This window comes from Thunnus thynnus, chromosome 18 (assembly GCF_963924715.1).
Source record: "Thunnus thynnus chromosome 18, fThuThy2.1, whole genome shotgun sequence".
Lineage (NCBI taxonomy): Eukaryota > Metazoa > Chordata > Actinopteri > Scombriformes > Scombridae > Thunnus > Thunnus thynnus.
Window position 1 is genome coordinate 12,570,125 of NC_089534.1, and position 13,148 is coordinate 12,583,272.

Here is a 13,148-nt window from a genome sequence, read left to right on the forward strand (position 1 = left end):
TATAAATCATAGGTATAAATACTGTACTGTAATAGCGCCTGTCACTGGCAGGGGACGCTCAGTGCCTTCCGATGCTGAGCGTGTCAATCTGAGACGTAGGAGTCAGCTGACAGACAGCAGCCAATCACACGCTGAGGACAGGCTGAACCGCCTTGCAGTGTGGGTCGTGTCTAGTTGGTAACCCTATATTTGCGAAATATCTCGCGAGAGTGATTACATTAGCCCAAACCCTGATCTTTCCCTAACCCTAAGCAAGTGTTTTTTGTGCCTAAACCTACCGTAACCACAGCATTATCACATCATAAAAGGTAATTATTTTGTACAATGACAAACAACGAGCACAATGAAGGAACAACGCGTACATGTCTCGCGAGAGTTTCCAAATCTAGGGTTACCATTTAGACACGACCTGCAGTGTGTGGTGCCCTGAGAGTTGTCAAGGTTTTGGTTGTGTGGAGTATCCGAGAGGGGAGCAAGGGCGGCTACGTTTGTACAATGCCGAATAAAACGAAAAAAGACAAGGTGAGTTTGAGAATTAACCAAAAGGTTGTAGCGGTTGTGAATAAAGTTCGCAGGGGGTGTAGTTCAGTTTACTTAACGATAAGCCAGTGTCCCATCACGTTAATGTTAGCCAACCTTGCAATTATCACCAGCTAACTTAGCCGCTATCCTGCCAACACGTTAGCAGTTGGTTCATTTAAATGAATCGCCGTTACCGAGAAGTGAGACAGTACAGTATAATGTGAATGCACATGCTTTCCCGGACATTTTGGGTGTGTTTTTAGCTTCAATTTTAAACACTCTTTCTCATTTTAAAGGAGAAATCCGGGGTCGTGTGAGTGCTGCTGACTATTAAGTAACGTTAGCTAGCAGCAGACGTTCCACTGTGTTCAAACAGTAGACTAGGTGGGCAGGCGTGCTATATTTGGCTAGGATTTGTGCATGTCGGCATTGACTGGTAGCCTGCTTACTTGTGTTGTGTTGTTCTTCTTATCCGCTAATGTCTCGTTCATTGAAGTATTTCAACTTTTTTTCTTTCAGGAGTCCCCTAAGTCTGGTAAAGTTGGCAAGAGTGGAGGACAGGAGAATTCGGAGCATGAGGTAGGCTAACCCAGGACACCCTCTCAGACATTTCCTGGAAGACAGGGGACTTTGTCTGACACAAGTTCATAAGCTACTGATAATATCTATTTGAAAATTGACCGCATTATCAGTATGCATTGCAGTGATTCTGGTGAAGGCATTTGCTTGTTGATGATCAGATGGGATCCGATCATACCCTCAAATCAGTAAACCATTTAAAATGTGAAGAAAAATCAAAGTGATATGGCCACACAATGTTGTATCACATAATTTTTCATAGTTTAAATATGTGATTCAGATTTAGATGTAGCTTATATTTGTAATATTCTTTGAGACAGTGTGGAGGATGGTACAAGGCTGTAGTTTGTGCTCCTATAAATATGTCCTGCTCCTTATTATTGCTTGTAGTTTTTCCACAGAGAGCCCCGAATGAACCGGCACTTCTGTTGTCATGTGCCGGGCCCTGCCTGGCATGACCTGTTTCTATGATAGTGACAGGTGGTGAGTGTGTGTCTTGGGTGGTACACCTGTCAAGTAGTAAATGAGGCAAAGGCATAGTGAGAACAGAAGATCTTCCGTGTAGTGGAGAGACAAAAGCTTGCTTTATTTTGGCCTCATGATTTATTGAACATATTATTTTAGTAGCTGAGGGGTCAGAATAGTTAAAAAGGGAAATGTGCTTGTAGTGGTTGAGTTTTGTAGTGTAGCAACGTTGGGTTTTGACCCTTTAATCACAGCTGTGCTTATCGTTTGTTGTATAGAAGTCACCAAGTACTGATGTTCAGATCATTGTGAGACAGGTTAGTATACCCTACTAGTGATGTTGCATTTGCAATCTTGTGCAGTAAGAACTTAACTAAAGGTTTAGATATTTAATGTATTTGCTTGGTTTAAGAGCCCATAGTGCAAGGCCACTATTAGTGGAATTACAACTGAACCCTTCTAAATCAGTATCTCGTGTGGAGGCACCATGCTGCAGATCTTCGGTTGGATAGTCTGTTTCTGTTGGTGAGTTGAGCTGTTCATTTATGGACCTGGGTTGTAGCACTCTCATGACTCATGCTGCTGTTTGTTGATAACCTGGTGCTAAATTACTTGGAAGTTCAGGACACCAGCCAATCAGTTGAATTCACCAAGATATTTCCTCCATTTGGATTGTTGACTGGTCATTCTGTGCACACCTTTTCTAACAGGGTATTCATATTAGTACACTTTCCAAATCCTTTGCTGCTGAGTATGTGTTATAACACTTACGCAGTACGCAATACGCAGTTAAAATATTGATATTTAATTAAATGTTAGTATTAATGCTGGTCTTTGTGCATGTCTTACTACTATACTATTATCAGGGTTTCCCTGGATTTTTTTGAGACAAAGGTGGCTGGAGAACGTGAGTGGTCCGGCGTACACGGTTTGTGTGTACACCTTTAGAGTGTTGCGCGCTTACGTGGAAAAATCATAATTTGACAGACGAAAGTATCTATGGGGATTTAAATTTTATACCAAGATGGAACAAAGAGATGAAAAATAAAGGTTGTAACAAATGACTGTGTTTATTTTGTGGGCCTGGGACGATGCTTATCTCCCGATTCGATTCAGAATCGATTCTTGATTGAATGAATATAAAAGGAGACACTATTTTCAGCTTCTTACTCCAGTATACTGGGTGCCAAACCATTCACTGGTGTTCTTATTCCACTGAAATAAAATATGAAACATAACTGGCACATAAGATAAATTGTCTGCAGCCTTTTTATTTTAAAAAGTTAACTGCATTAATGAATTAATGAATTAATATGAGAATTTTGAGAATAACAAACTGAGAGTGAGGCGGAGTGCTCCACTGTGTTGTTATTAACGTCATGTCTCCAGCAGTGGAGAGCAGCCTCTCTGCTGCACTGTTAGCTTCAGGGAAAGACATTGCTGTCCAACACGCTGAGAGGCCGCAGGGTTTTTGAGGTGAAACAGACTGAGCACGGAGTTATTTTCTTCACGCCGGAGTTGGTTTAAGTTGTTTAATGCTGCAGTGTGAGTTGGTCAGCCGGTCTTGTTTGTTACTGCTGGAGTTTGCTGCTCCACTCCACTAACATTAGTCTCTGAGTGACGGCATAGAAAGTTCACAATATACAATATACTTGCAATGGTAATTATTTAGTCATTAAATCAAAACATGCTTGGAACCGCTGCCTGTTTTGAAGATGAAGATGCACTGCCTTGGCAGTTGAGCTCTGCCTGTTTCGTTCCGTCAGTATCACATGCTGGAATTTTCAACAAAGGCAGGGGCCAGTAATACTTTCAGTTAGATAGGCAGGGAAAACCCTGCTATTATCATACTACTTTACTACCCACCCATAATCCATAAGGCAATCAGTAGAGTTTCAAAGAAACCAAATTGCCCTCACTTGAACTGCGCGCACACGATGATAACGTGAATAAATAATTTACTATTTTGATGATTCAATGTGGGATGGAGAACAGTCTCCAACATCTGACAAAATATGTCAAAAATGAAAAAAATGCACTGGCAATGAAGACTAGTAGTTTCACCAAAATGGGAGGGTGTACACTTCCGTGAATCAACAAGAGCTGCAGTGATTAATCGATCAGTTGATTGAGAGAGAAAATAATCAGCAGATTAGTCGATAATGAAAATAATTGTTTGTTGCAGCCCTAGAATCAATTACTGTGCCATAATGTCAACAAATAATGTGTTGAGCAACAATGTTAGTGCCACAAGGCTAACCATTTGTATCAAAAGCCAATGCACCAATCTACCTAACCTGTCAAGGTGTACAATGAAACAATGGAAAAAATAGTAACATGGTCAGTTGCCTTTGACTTTTTTGCTTGCATATGGATTGAGTCACATCTGGAAAAGCCAAAGGGTACCCTCATTCCACGTTCCAAATTGTTAAACATTGTGTTGGTCTTGTGTTGTAATAGCATAGGCATCTGGTGTGAATCATTGCATCAGATTATTGCACTGTATGGTCATATACTGTATTTATATAAGAATATAGGGGCATTGGGTCCATGTGCACATTAAATAGTGAATTTCCCTTTTCCAAGATAAAATGCACCTGTTAACTAATTCAACAAACATAAGTATTAAGTCGGACATCTTCATTGACCTCAATCACTACGTCTAAACATCACTGAGCCATTATGGAAAGATTTAAACTTCCTTCATTCTTCAAAAAAATGTAGTTTTTTCATGCTCATTTCTGGAATGACCGCTGTTCGAAAAGCAAAAGTTGGTCCTTTGACTTACTAGAGACTTAATATTCATGTTGTAGTGTCGGTTTACCACTGTTTTTTTATTGTAGTGTCATAATACTTTTTGATATGATTTCAGTAGCTGCTGTCATTCACAGTTTAGTGCTTTGTAATACAAAATTACACGCTTGTCAATAATAAGGCTTAAAGAATATATCAGTTTCCCATTTTGGATCCCAGGTAAGATAAAACTGTATATTTTATTTAAATGATTCATTAGTGTGTTAAGCAAAACATACAGTTTGTCCTCTCAGCCTTAATTAGCTATATAGAGTTAAGAGATTTGATCCTACTCAACCTTATGAATTCATTTTTTCCTAAGCTGTGGGTTCATCCTCCTGTCCGCCTCTTGTTGGGTAATAATCCTGCTTGCTGTGGTGTGTCAGCAGCATGCAACAGATCTACTAATGCAACAACCTTGTGTCTAATTGAAATTGCTGGACTGCAAGCTGTTGTTATGTTACCCTCTGCCCCTCCTTTGGTCTCGTAGGAGTGCATGAGACTGAAGCCTATGTATATAATATATATATATAGGAGGGCCTCATTGCTGTCTTTTACCAAACAAATCTGTGAGCAATACATTAGAAAATCATAGATGACAGGTTCTTTTTTGGGCTGAGAAGAGGAAGAGTTATCTTTTGTATTACATGAATATTTAGTGTAGTTTACTTTACTGAACAGCTTGCTCGTGCCCCAGTTTCTAAGCTCCTGTCTCGTAGTGCTGCAGACTGCGGCCAACTTGAGCTGGGTCTTAAATGAATTTGATAAATCCCTTGTGACTCAGACTGATACAGCTCCACAGCTGCATCTGGTGAAATAAGCACTGTGCCATCAAGTGTGTGTTGATGAATGGATCCCACCAGGCAGGTGGAGCCAGCTGTGAGAAACTTGCCACATTCTTTAGACCCAGATCTGGCTTTTGTCACATCTGTTGACCCACACCTGGGTGGCTTGATTCATGGCTAAGAAAACCATAATAGTTATTTTTTTCCGTGTTAAATGTTAGCTTACAAATGCATTACTATATACAGTATCCATACATTTGGTAAAGTGTGGGTTATGACCTCAGTTACATGATTGCAGAGACTATCTTGTTGAGTAAAAAATGACATATAACATAAAAGGACCCATCTAACGTATGACATTCAAAGTGCTTTATTATTGGCTACATGCACACACTTCTGTCAGATTACTAAGGAGGTAATTGCCCTGTCTTTCACACTTTGTGCACCACTATAGGCCTGTCAAGCATGAGCTTGCTCTGCATCACTGTAACTTACATGTGGTTTCTCTCTTCTTTCAGCAGGGCTCTAACAGGAAGGCTAGCAATAGTGTTCCTCCTACCACTCAGCTGCTAAAGGGGAAACAGCCAGGTTCTCAGACACCTGTCAAAAAGGACAAGAGGCAGAGCTCCTCTCGCTTCAGCTTGAGCAACAACAGGGAGCTGCAGAAACTGCCTGCCTTCAAAGGTATTTACCTGTACAACAACTCTAAATCCTTTCACCCTAATCACATAATGAACTACCCACTGCCCCAGACTTGGTTATGGAGCTGTTGCATTCACATACAGTATATACATATACAGAAGTATTAAGCAGATAAATTGGTGCTTTATAGGCAAAAATAATGAATTTAAGATGTTCGTAAGCCTGAATTTAAGATCATAAATCACCCAGAAGCTTTACATAGAGCAGAATCTTCCTTTAGGCCGGGGTAGGTAAAGACATGGGCTGCCTGCTTGTGTTGTAATATGTAAGAAATGCCTGTAATCTTGACACAAATAAGTGCATGTTTGTATGCTTACAAACACACACTCAGTTATTCACTCATTCTGTCCACGCTGAATGTCTATGAACATCCCCTGCTGCATCACCCTCTGTTTAATAGCGAGCTGAGCATGACATTATGCAATACATGGAAACAAACAGAGGACGTACATGGCATGGACTTTGCGCTGGATTTAGCCCAAGCGTCTATATTTAGTGGTAATCCAGAGATAAAGCTTTAATTCCACGGTCCTTGTGTTTCAGGATGTTGCCAGTGACTAGATAAGAAATGTCTGGCAGCTCTACTACTATTCCTTCACTCCTCGTCCCCTTGTACAAAACTTTTTGGCAGATCTTTGCAGATGTTTATTGATGTTTACTTACACGTCAAAGCCCGGTGCCAGCATAGCACCAGATGGAAAAACAAGAAGTGGACACTGCCGTTAGGCCCCTGGGCATATTGTCTATGCATGTTTGTGTGTCTGCATGCATGAATACACAGAACAACGCTGTCCCCTGTCTTTTCCCAGCACATTGAAAATAATTATCTGATTTAAAAAAATGATTTTGGAGCTGATAGTGGAAAAAGATGGCGAGAGAGACAATTGCTCTATGAAATGCAATAAAAGGTTGCTTATCAGTGCAAAATATAAAGTTCAAATAGTTCTCTGTCTGGAAATTATTAAAACATAGGAGAAATGGAGAAAAAAATCAATCCAGGGCAGTGTTGTCATTGAAAAAAGTTAAAAAGCCTTTTAGGAGGAAACTGAACTAACCCATGTTGACCATACATTTTAATAAGCTAAACAGAGCTCTTAAATAGTTTTGACTTTGGAGGTGTTGCTTGGCAGCTTCAGAGGAAGAAACAGAACAATGCATCTCTTCTCAAAGACACATCTTATTTTATTTTTGGATTGTAAAATGACAAGAGAAGGAAGGCTTTTTTGCTATCATTATTATTATTATTATTATTATTATTATTATTATTGAATCAAAAGTGTGGCACAAATTAAATGTATTATTATTAAGACTACAGGGCTGTCATAAACTAGAATTTTGTTGAATATCATCTCGTTTCGTAAGGTGGTGGATTGCATGCATAATGCTTATATATACTTATTTTTCTTAGAAAAGAATGCCTTGGTTTTGTTTTTCTTCCCACTCTTTAAGTCTGAATACTCGCCTGGCAGTGAGCATCATCTCCACTACACACTAGAGCAAAGGCAGAATTCCTCTTCAGGGAGAATTTACAAATGTTATTTCTGTCTTTGCAGGACTTGGGTAATAGGACTTGGGTAATAGTAACTATCTGGGACTGGGACTTTAAGCAACAGCTGCAGTTTTGTTACTGTGTGCCATTTTTTCACCATTTAGACTTTTCTGTGAGATTAGAATTAATGGACACATGAAGAAGTTGATTTTATATATATGTACACCAGTAACATTATCTTGGTTAGCCATTACCCTTGTACTGTGTCAAGAAACTAATAAGTGTTACTTCATTTCTGATAAAGGCTGCTTATTTCCCACACTCTATTGAGAGCTTCGATAACACTCTGCAAAACCTTATCCCACAGTGGCCCGGTAGATGTTATCACTTAGTCCTGTCCAAACAGGCTCCTCGCTTGGCCTGTTTTCATTCCAGGCATGTTCACCACCTCCTGATGGAAACACATGTCCGTGAGCCTGTCCTGCAGAGCCACAAGGTTGAGGCGAAGCCCTGACCATAAGCAGGCTATTCCCATGAACTCACCCCAATATCAAGTCTATCTGTTGGTACTCCAGAGCACATTTTTAAATGTCCCAGCTTTTACATACAGTAGCATAAGAGTTAAATTGCTTTCTGTTGAAGGCCTTGTTTGGTGAGCTGCTGTTTGTGCCTATATGTTTGTTAAAAGACACTACCAAAGTACATAAATTAAGAAATCTGCGTTTTGAATAAATGGTTGTTGGAGATTTCCCTGACTGCAGCTCATAAAACAGGAGATAAATGCGCCACAGCTGCCTGTTTGTCTAATTATAAGTGTGTACGTATTTGCCAAAAAGCTCAGAACAACAGTTGTTGCCTCTGTATGTGTTCTCTTTTATAGCATGAGCTATCCTGCATGAAGCATCTTTCTCTCAGGGTTTGTTGCCATCTGCTGGTTAGAGTATGAAATATTTGAGTCAATGTTAGTTAACTGGAGCAAACATTTTAATTGACAAGACAGTAATGTGATATAACCTGCACCTGATACTATAGCTATACAAAACAAACAAAACCAGGTGGGAGGTAAAATAGATTCTTATGTTTAATAAATTGTTTTTGCAGATTATTGCATAATGGTTGTGTATAGTATAGTTTAATAGGCCAAGCAGCATATAGAATCTGTAGACATGTTGTCCACAAAGGGAAGAGAAAGATAAAAATGAAGTTTCTACTACATTTGTCATTTCTAGGAATACTAAAGATTTCAGGAAACAATCTCCATGTTGCATCAGGTACTACAGAAGTCACATCACTTGCGATAACAACAGAACAAAAGAGTGTGTAACACTGTTTGCGTAAGACAATGAATGTACAATAGTGTTTGCTTAACATGTATCAGACCAGTATGTCTAGGCAATGCATCAGCAGCAGCAAACCTCTAATACAATAGCACTCAATGTTAAGATCACTTACACTGATATGCTTTTTTTTTTTTTTTTAAACACAGTTGGCAGATACAGAAAGCAAGATGTAGACAATACATATCCTCCTCCAGCTGGTTTTAGGGAGGATTTCCTCTGCAACACACAGGTGTTTGTGGTAGAGGAAAATCCTCACACACCTTATGAGAATTACTTCCCGGGTCACACATTGTACATAAAAAAAAAAAAAAACAAGAAACAAAACTCACTAGCTCTGATCAAACTGTTGATGCAGTAAATAATGTGCAGTGATTTCGGGACAGCAAAAAGATGTTTGGCATGACTCTGCTCTTAGATATACTCAAGTAATATGAAAAACAAGCCATAAAAAAACAAAAGAGATGCAAATGTTAAAGTAAATCATTTCAAATGCAAATACACTGGGCCTCATGCAAGAACCACCTGTACTGATAGATTCATTCTTAAATATTATGTACAAGTGGTTTAAGAGAATTTGTAACATTTACCAGTTTTCTCATACTTTTTTCTTCGGTAAGAACGGCATTCTTGAGTGGAGTGGTCCAGTCCTCTAGAGACATTGTGCATTTTTCCACTGTGCTAAAAAAACTAATTTGACCTGAAATCATGTTGCTTCCCTCAAAATGAAATGTATTTAAATATGATAGCGAAATTAAGGTAAAATATTTAACTAGGAAAAACTTAATGCAAAATTAGATTCTGTTCACCATATTATCATCATCATCGTCGTTTGCTGATTTACTGTGAGATCTTTTTTTTTTTAGATGTTATGATTTTTATTGGCATATTTCAGCATTGCAACTTATACATTTCAGTAGTCGTTAGAAGAATTCTTGCACTCACAACAGTTTCCTCAGCATCTTGAAGCAGATGTCTGTCCAGTCATCATCATCTTTTACACAACAGTGTAACACCACCTACTGTAGGCTTTCTCTTGTCTAATATCTCTGTGACTGTCACATCCCCCTTGACAGCTTCTCATATTATTCATGGGCTGCTTTGCTATAGCAAGACATTTTTAGTATCTAACTTCATATCAGACTGTATATTCCATCATTATTTATGTCACAGTACAGCGCTGCTCTAGTGACACATTGTTGTAGCGTTGAGCTACAACAACGAAAACATTACTATTTTCAAATTTTTTTGGGTCACTTGTACACTTGTGGCACTGGCACTGCTACATTTGTTATGATTTTGTCTGCTGATTTCCGACAGTAGGACTTGAAGGTCTTTGGTGTTCACACCAAAGACGTCTTTTACTTTTACTTTTATTCGTCTTTTACTCTTTCGTAACATTTTTGTGAATGAAAGTTTTGCACAGTCGGAGTGAAACACATATATTTAGCCACATATTGCAATTTTAGGGTCGTTGATTATGTTAATGATGAATAAATAATGAGAATGTGCACCTTCTTGTGAACAGGTGGCATTCGTCAGGCTGAAAAGAGCAATTTTTTATTTTGTCCAGTTCAGAGAGTTTGGTGAATCCGACTCGGAACACGTACATGCAAATCTCGCAGAAAAAAGTAAGAAAGATTTAAGATAAGAATCCTAAACTTTTCTTGCATGAGGCCCATTATTTGCTTGGCCTGCTGAGGAAGGCTTATACCTACCCAAGAAGATTTTTCAAAGTGTTAATCTCGCTCTCAGGTTTCTCTGACTGTAGAGAGTTGAAAGTACAGCTAGCAGTTTGAAATTGCATAATTTTTGTATGACAGGTGAGGAGGTAGTTTATCTGTAATCCACAATAAGCCACAGTATATAAAAACTGTAATACATATTCATTTATAGACACACAGACCAACCCGCTTGCCACCAACTAGAATCACCCAAATTAAAACTGGCAACCTGTGGACATCATTGTGATAAATTGCCCCGTAGTAACACAGTCTTAGTAGCACCATTTGTGATGATATCTAGTGAGTGTATTCAGCCTACAGTCATGCGGTCACAGGTGTTTGTACTTGTACACATTGCACAGTTTTCATTGTGAGTCCCAATATAAAACTGACAATTGCAGCTGAGAATCTTAGCTGTCTGCCCCCTCATTTTTTCACTCTATGTGACAGTAATACAGAGCGGCTGTAATGAACACAACTTCTGTAATTTGAATAAATCACTCTTGAGTAAGCAGATAAATAAAAATTCATCTAAGATACATCTAAGATTTCTATCCTTAGAAGCTGCTAAAGGAGAAATTTAATTTCTGCTACTGTTAAAAGAGCATGTGTCCTCAGCTGTGTTGATGGGTCTGTTTCTCCAAATAGATTCAAGCCTTACGGGCTTATTACAGAAGACCACGACATTGCGATGGGAAGATCAGCAGACCTTTTTAAATTAATCACTCAACGGTGAATTTAGAGAAAGCTCTGTCATAACACAAGCAAGCTCTCCATCCCATCCCGGACAGACTCATGATGTCTCACAAGTTCACTGTCTTTCCACTACCAGAAATAGCACAGACACAGCAAAAAGCTCAAGCCTGATGAATGCACGTGCCAAAGAAGCATTTGGAGAGTATTTGTAATGAGTGGGTGTGTTTAGCGTTGTCTTGTCTTGGTCAGAACAACAGATCTTCAGATTGGAGGTTGCCTCATGACTAGGGAACAGAATGGCAAGAAAAGAGCCCTTTATACACTCTGACTAGACCCTCAGTCTTAACAGTCAGTCAGTCAGACTTTCTCTTTCTTTTGTCTAGATTAAAAGATTTGTGTTTGAAGTCCACAACTTCTAGAAAGGTTTGCTCTAGCATCAATTTGTATCTTTGTAAGTGTAAAGAGAAACTAAAAAATAAAGTCCAATTCTGCACTCAACAGCCAAACAACAAGAACATGTGTATGTATGAGACATCACTACTTATCTAGTAGCGATTAGGAGGTATACTAGCCGACACAGGCAGACTGTAGAAATCAAGTGCTCTAGCCAAATGTGACATCCCATCTTGAACCACACCAACACCCCCAAAGCAGAAGTGCAACCAAAGGAGGAGCTGATGTGATAAAACAGTTGTGTTCTCTAAAGACACAGTGGATAATGCATTTTCCCACGGGCATTACATAAAGTAGCTGTAGACATAGAGGAACTTTGACCTAAAACACATTGCTTTGGTTGTACAGTTCAGATACAGCTACATCTTCTGTGCAAAGAAACATTATTTATAACAAATTAGGATGTTTATCCATATAAAAAGACAGATATGAATTTAACGTTCTATATGCAACAAGTGCAATATTGAACACTTTGTTTCACAATTCATCCTGCATGTAACACAGAAATAGTATACAGAAAAAGTGAAGTCTGCATGTGATTAAGCATTAATCCTGACTAGCAAACACTGAAATAGAGTGTAATGTACATTTTTCTTTCACTATGAGAGTTTTTAAAAAAGAGAACCATACACTGAGCTTTGTAAACTATACACAATCACTCTGTTTACATAGAAAAAAATGTGTGGATTGACATTGTCAGGTACAGGTTATAAAATGCTAATCCTCATGTTGTAAGCAAAGTCAGTCCTCCTAAAATGTGTGGTGCTGCAGCAAATGTTAGCAAATATCAAATTTGGACTATCACTGTGTGCATCGGTGTGCTTTTGCTTGGTACTTCAGTGCCTCCATATCAGCACAGGGTATGAGTTGTCCCTGTGTCCACTTAAAACCAATTCAAATAGTATGACACAATTTGATCCTATCAACCATAAAAACTTGGAGGGCATTATACAACATCTGAAATCCTCCTCCTGCTGCCTTGATATTCTGCCAACAGGCTTTTTCAAAAATTTTTCTAATTGCATGGCCTCAGATCTTCTACAAATTGTCAACACATCTCTCAGTTTTCTTCCCACAGGCCTCGAAAACTACAGTCATCAAGCCACTCACTAATCTCTCACTAATGAACAATTATAGGCCCATATCAAACCTCCCATTTTTAAGTAAAATCATTGAAAAAGCTGTTTTCAACAGCTGAACAACTTTATGGCACTAAACAACCGTTTTGGTGTCTTCCAGTCAGGATTTTGTCCACACCACAGCACTGAGACTGCACTTTTTAAGGTCTTCAGTGACATCCACTTAAACACAGAGAGTGGCAGAATTTCACTCTTGGTATTATCGGATCTCAGCATTCGACAGTCGACCACTACATATTACTAGACCGACTGGAAAACTGTGTGGGACTTTCTGGCACAGTACTAAACTGGTTTGAATCCTACTTAAAGTACAGGGACTACTTTGTATCTACAGGTAATTACACATCTGAGCAAACAAAAATGACATGAGGAGTTCCCCAAGGCTCCATTCTGGGGCCTCTTCTGCTTAACATTTACAGGTTCCCACAAGCTCACATTATGGAAAACAACAAAATGATTCAGAC

General features: G+C 38.9%; 1 protein-coding gene across 2 annotated transcripts in view; it reads left to right on the forward strand.

The window, feature by feature from the left end:
• The first annotated feature begins 360 nt into the window (after nt 1-360).
• ppp2r5cb (protein phosphatase 2, regulatory subunit B', gamma b) overlaps nt 361-13,148 on the forward strand; it is a 31,360-nt gene continuing 18,572 nt past the window's right edge. Inside the window, exons 1-3 of one of the 2 annotated variants that reach the window (XM_067571610.1) lie at nt 361-522; nt 1,042-1,101; nt 5,666-5,828. In XM_067571610.1, coding sequence (XP_067427711.1) covers nt 496-522; nt 1,042-1,101; nt 5,666-5,828 — 250 coding nt within the window. In that variant the 5' untranslated portion in view covers nt 361-495. Of the gene's footprint in view, nt 523-1,041; nt 1,102-5,662; nt 5,829-13,148 lie in introns of both variants that reach the window. The other variant, XM_067571609.1, reaches the window with a different exon arrangement.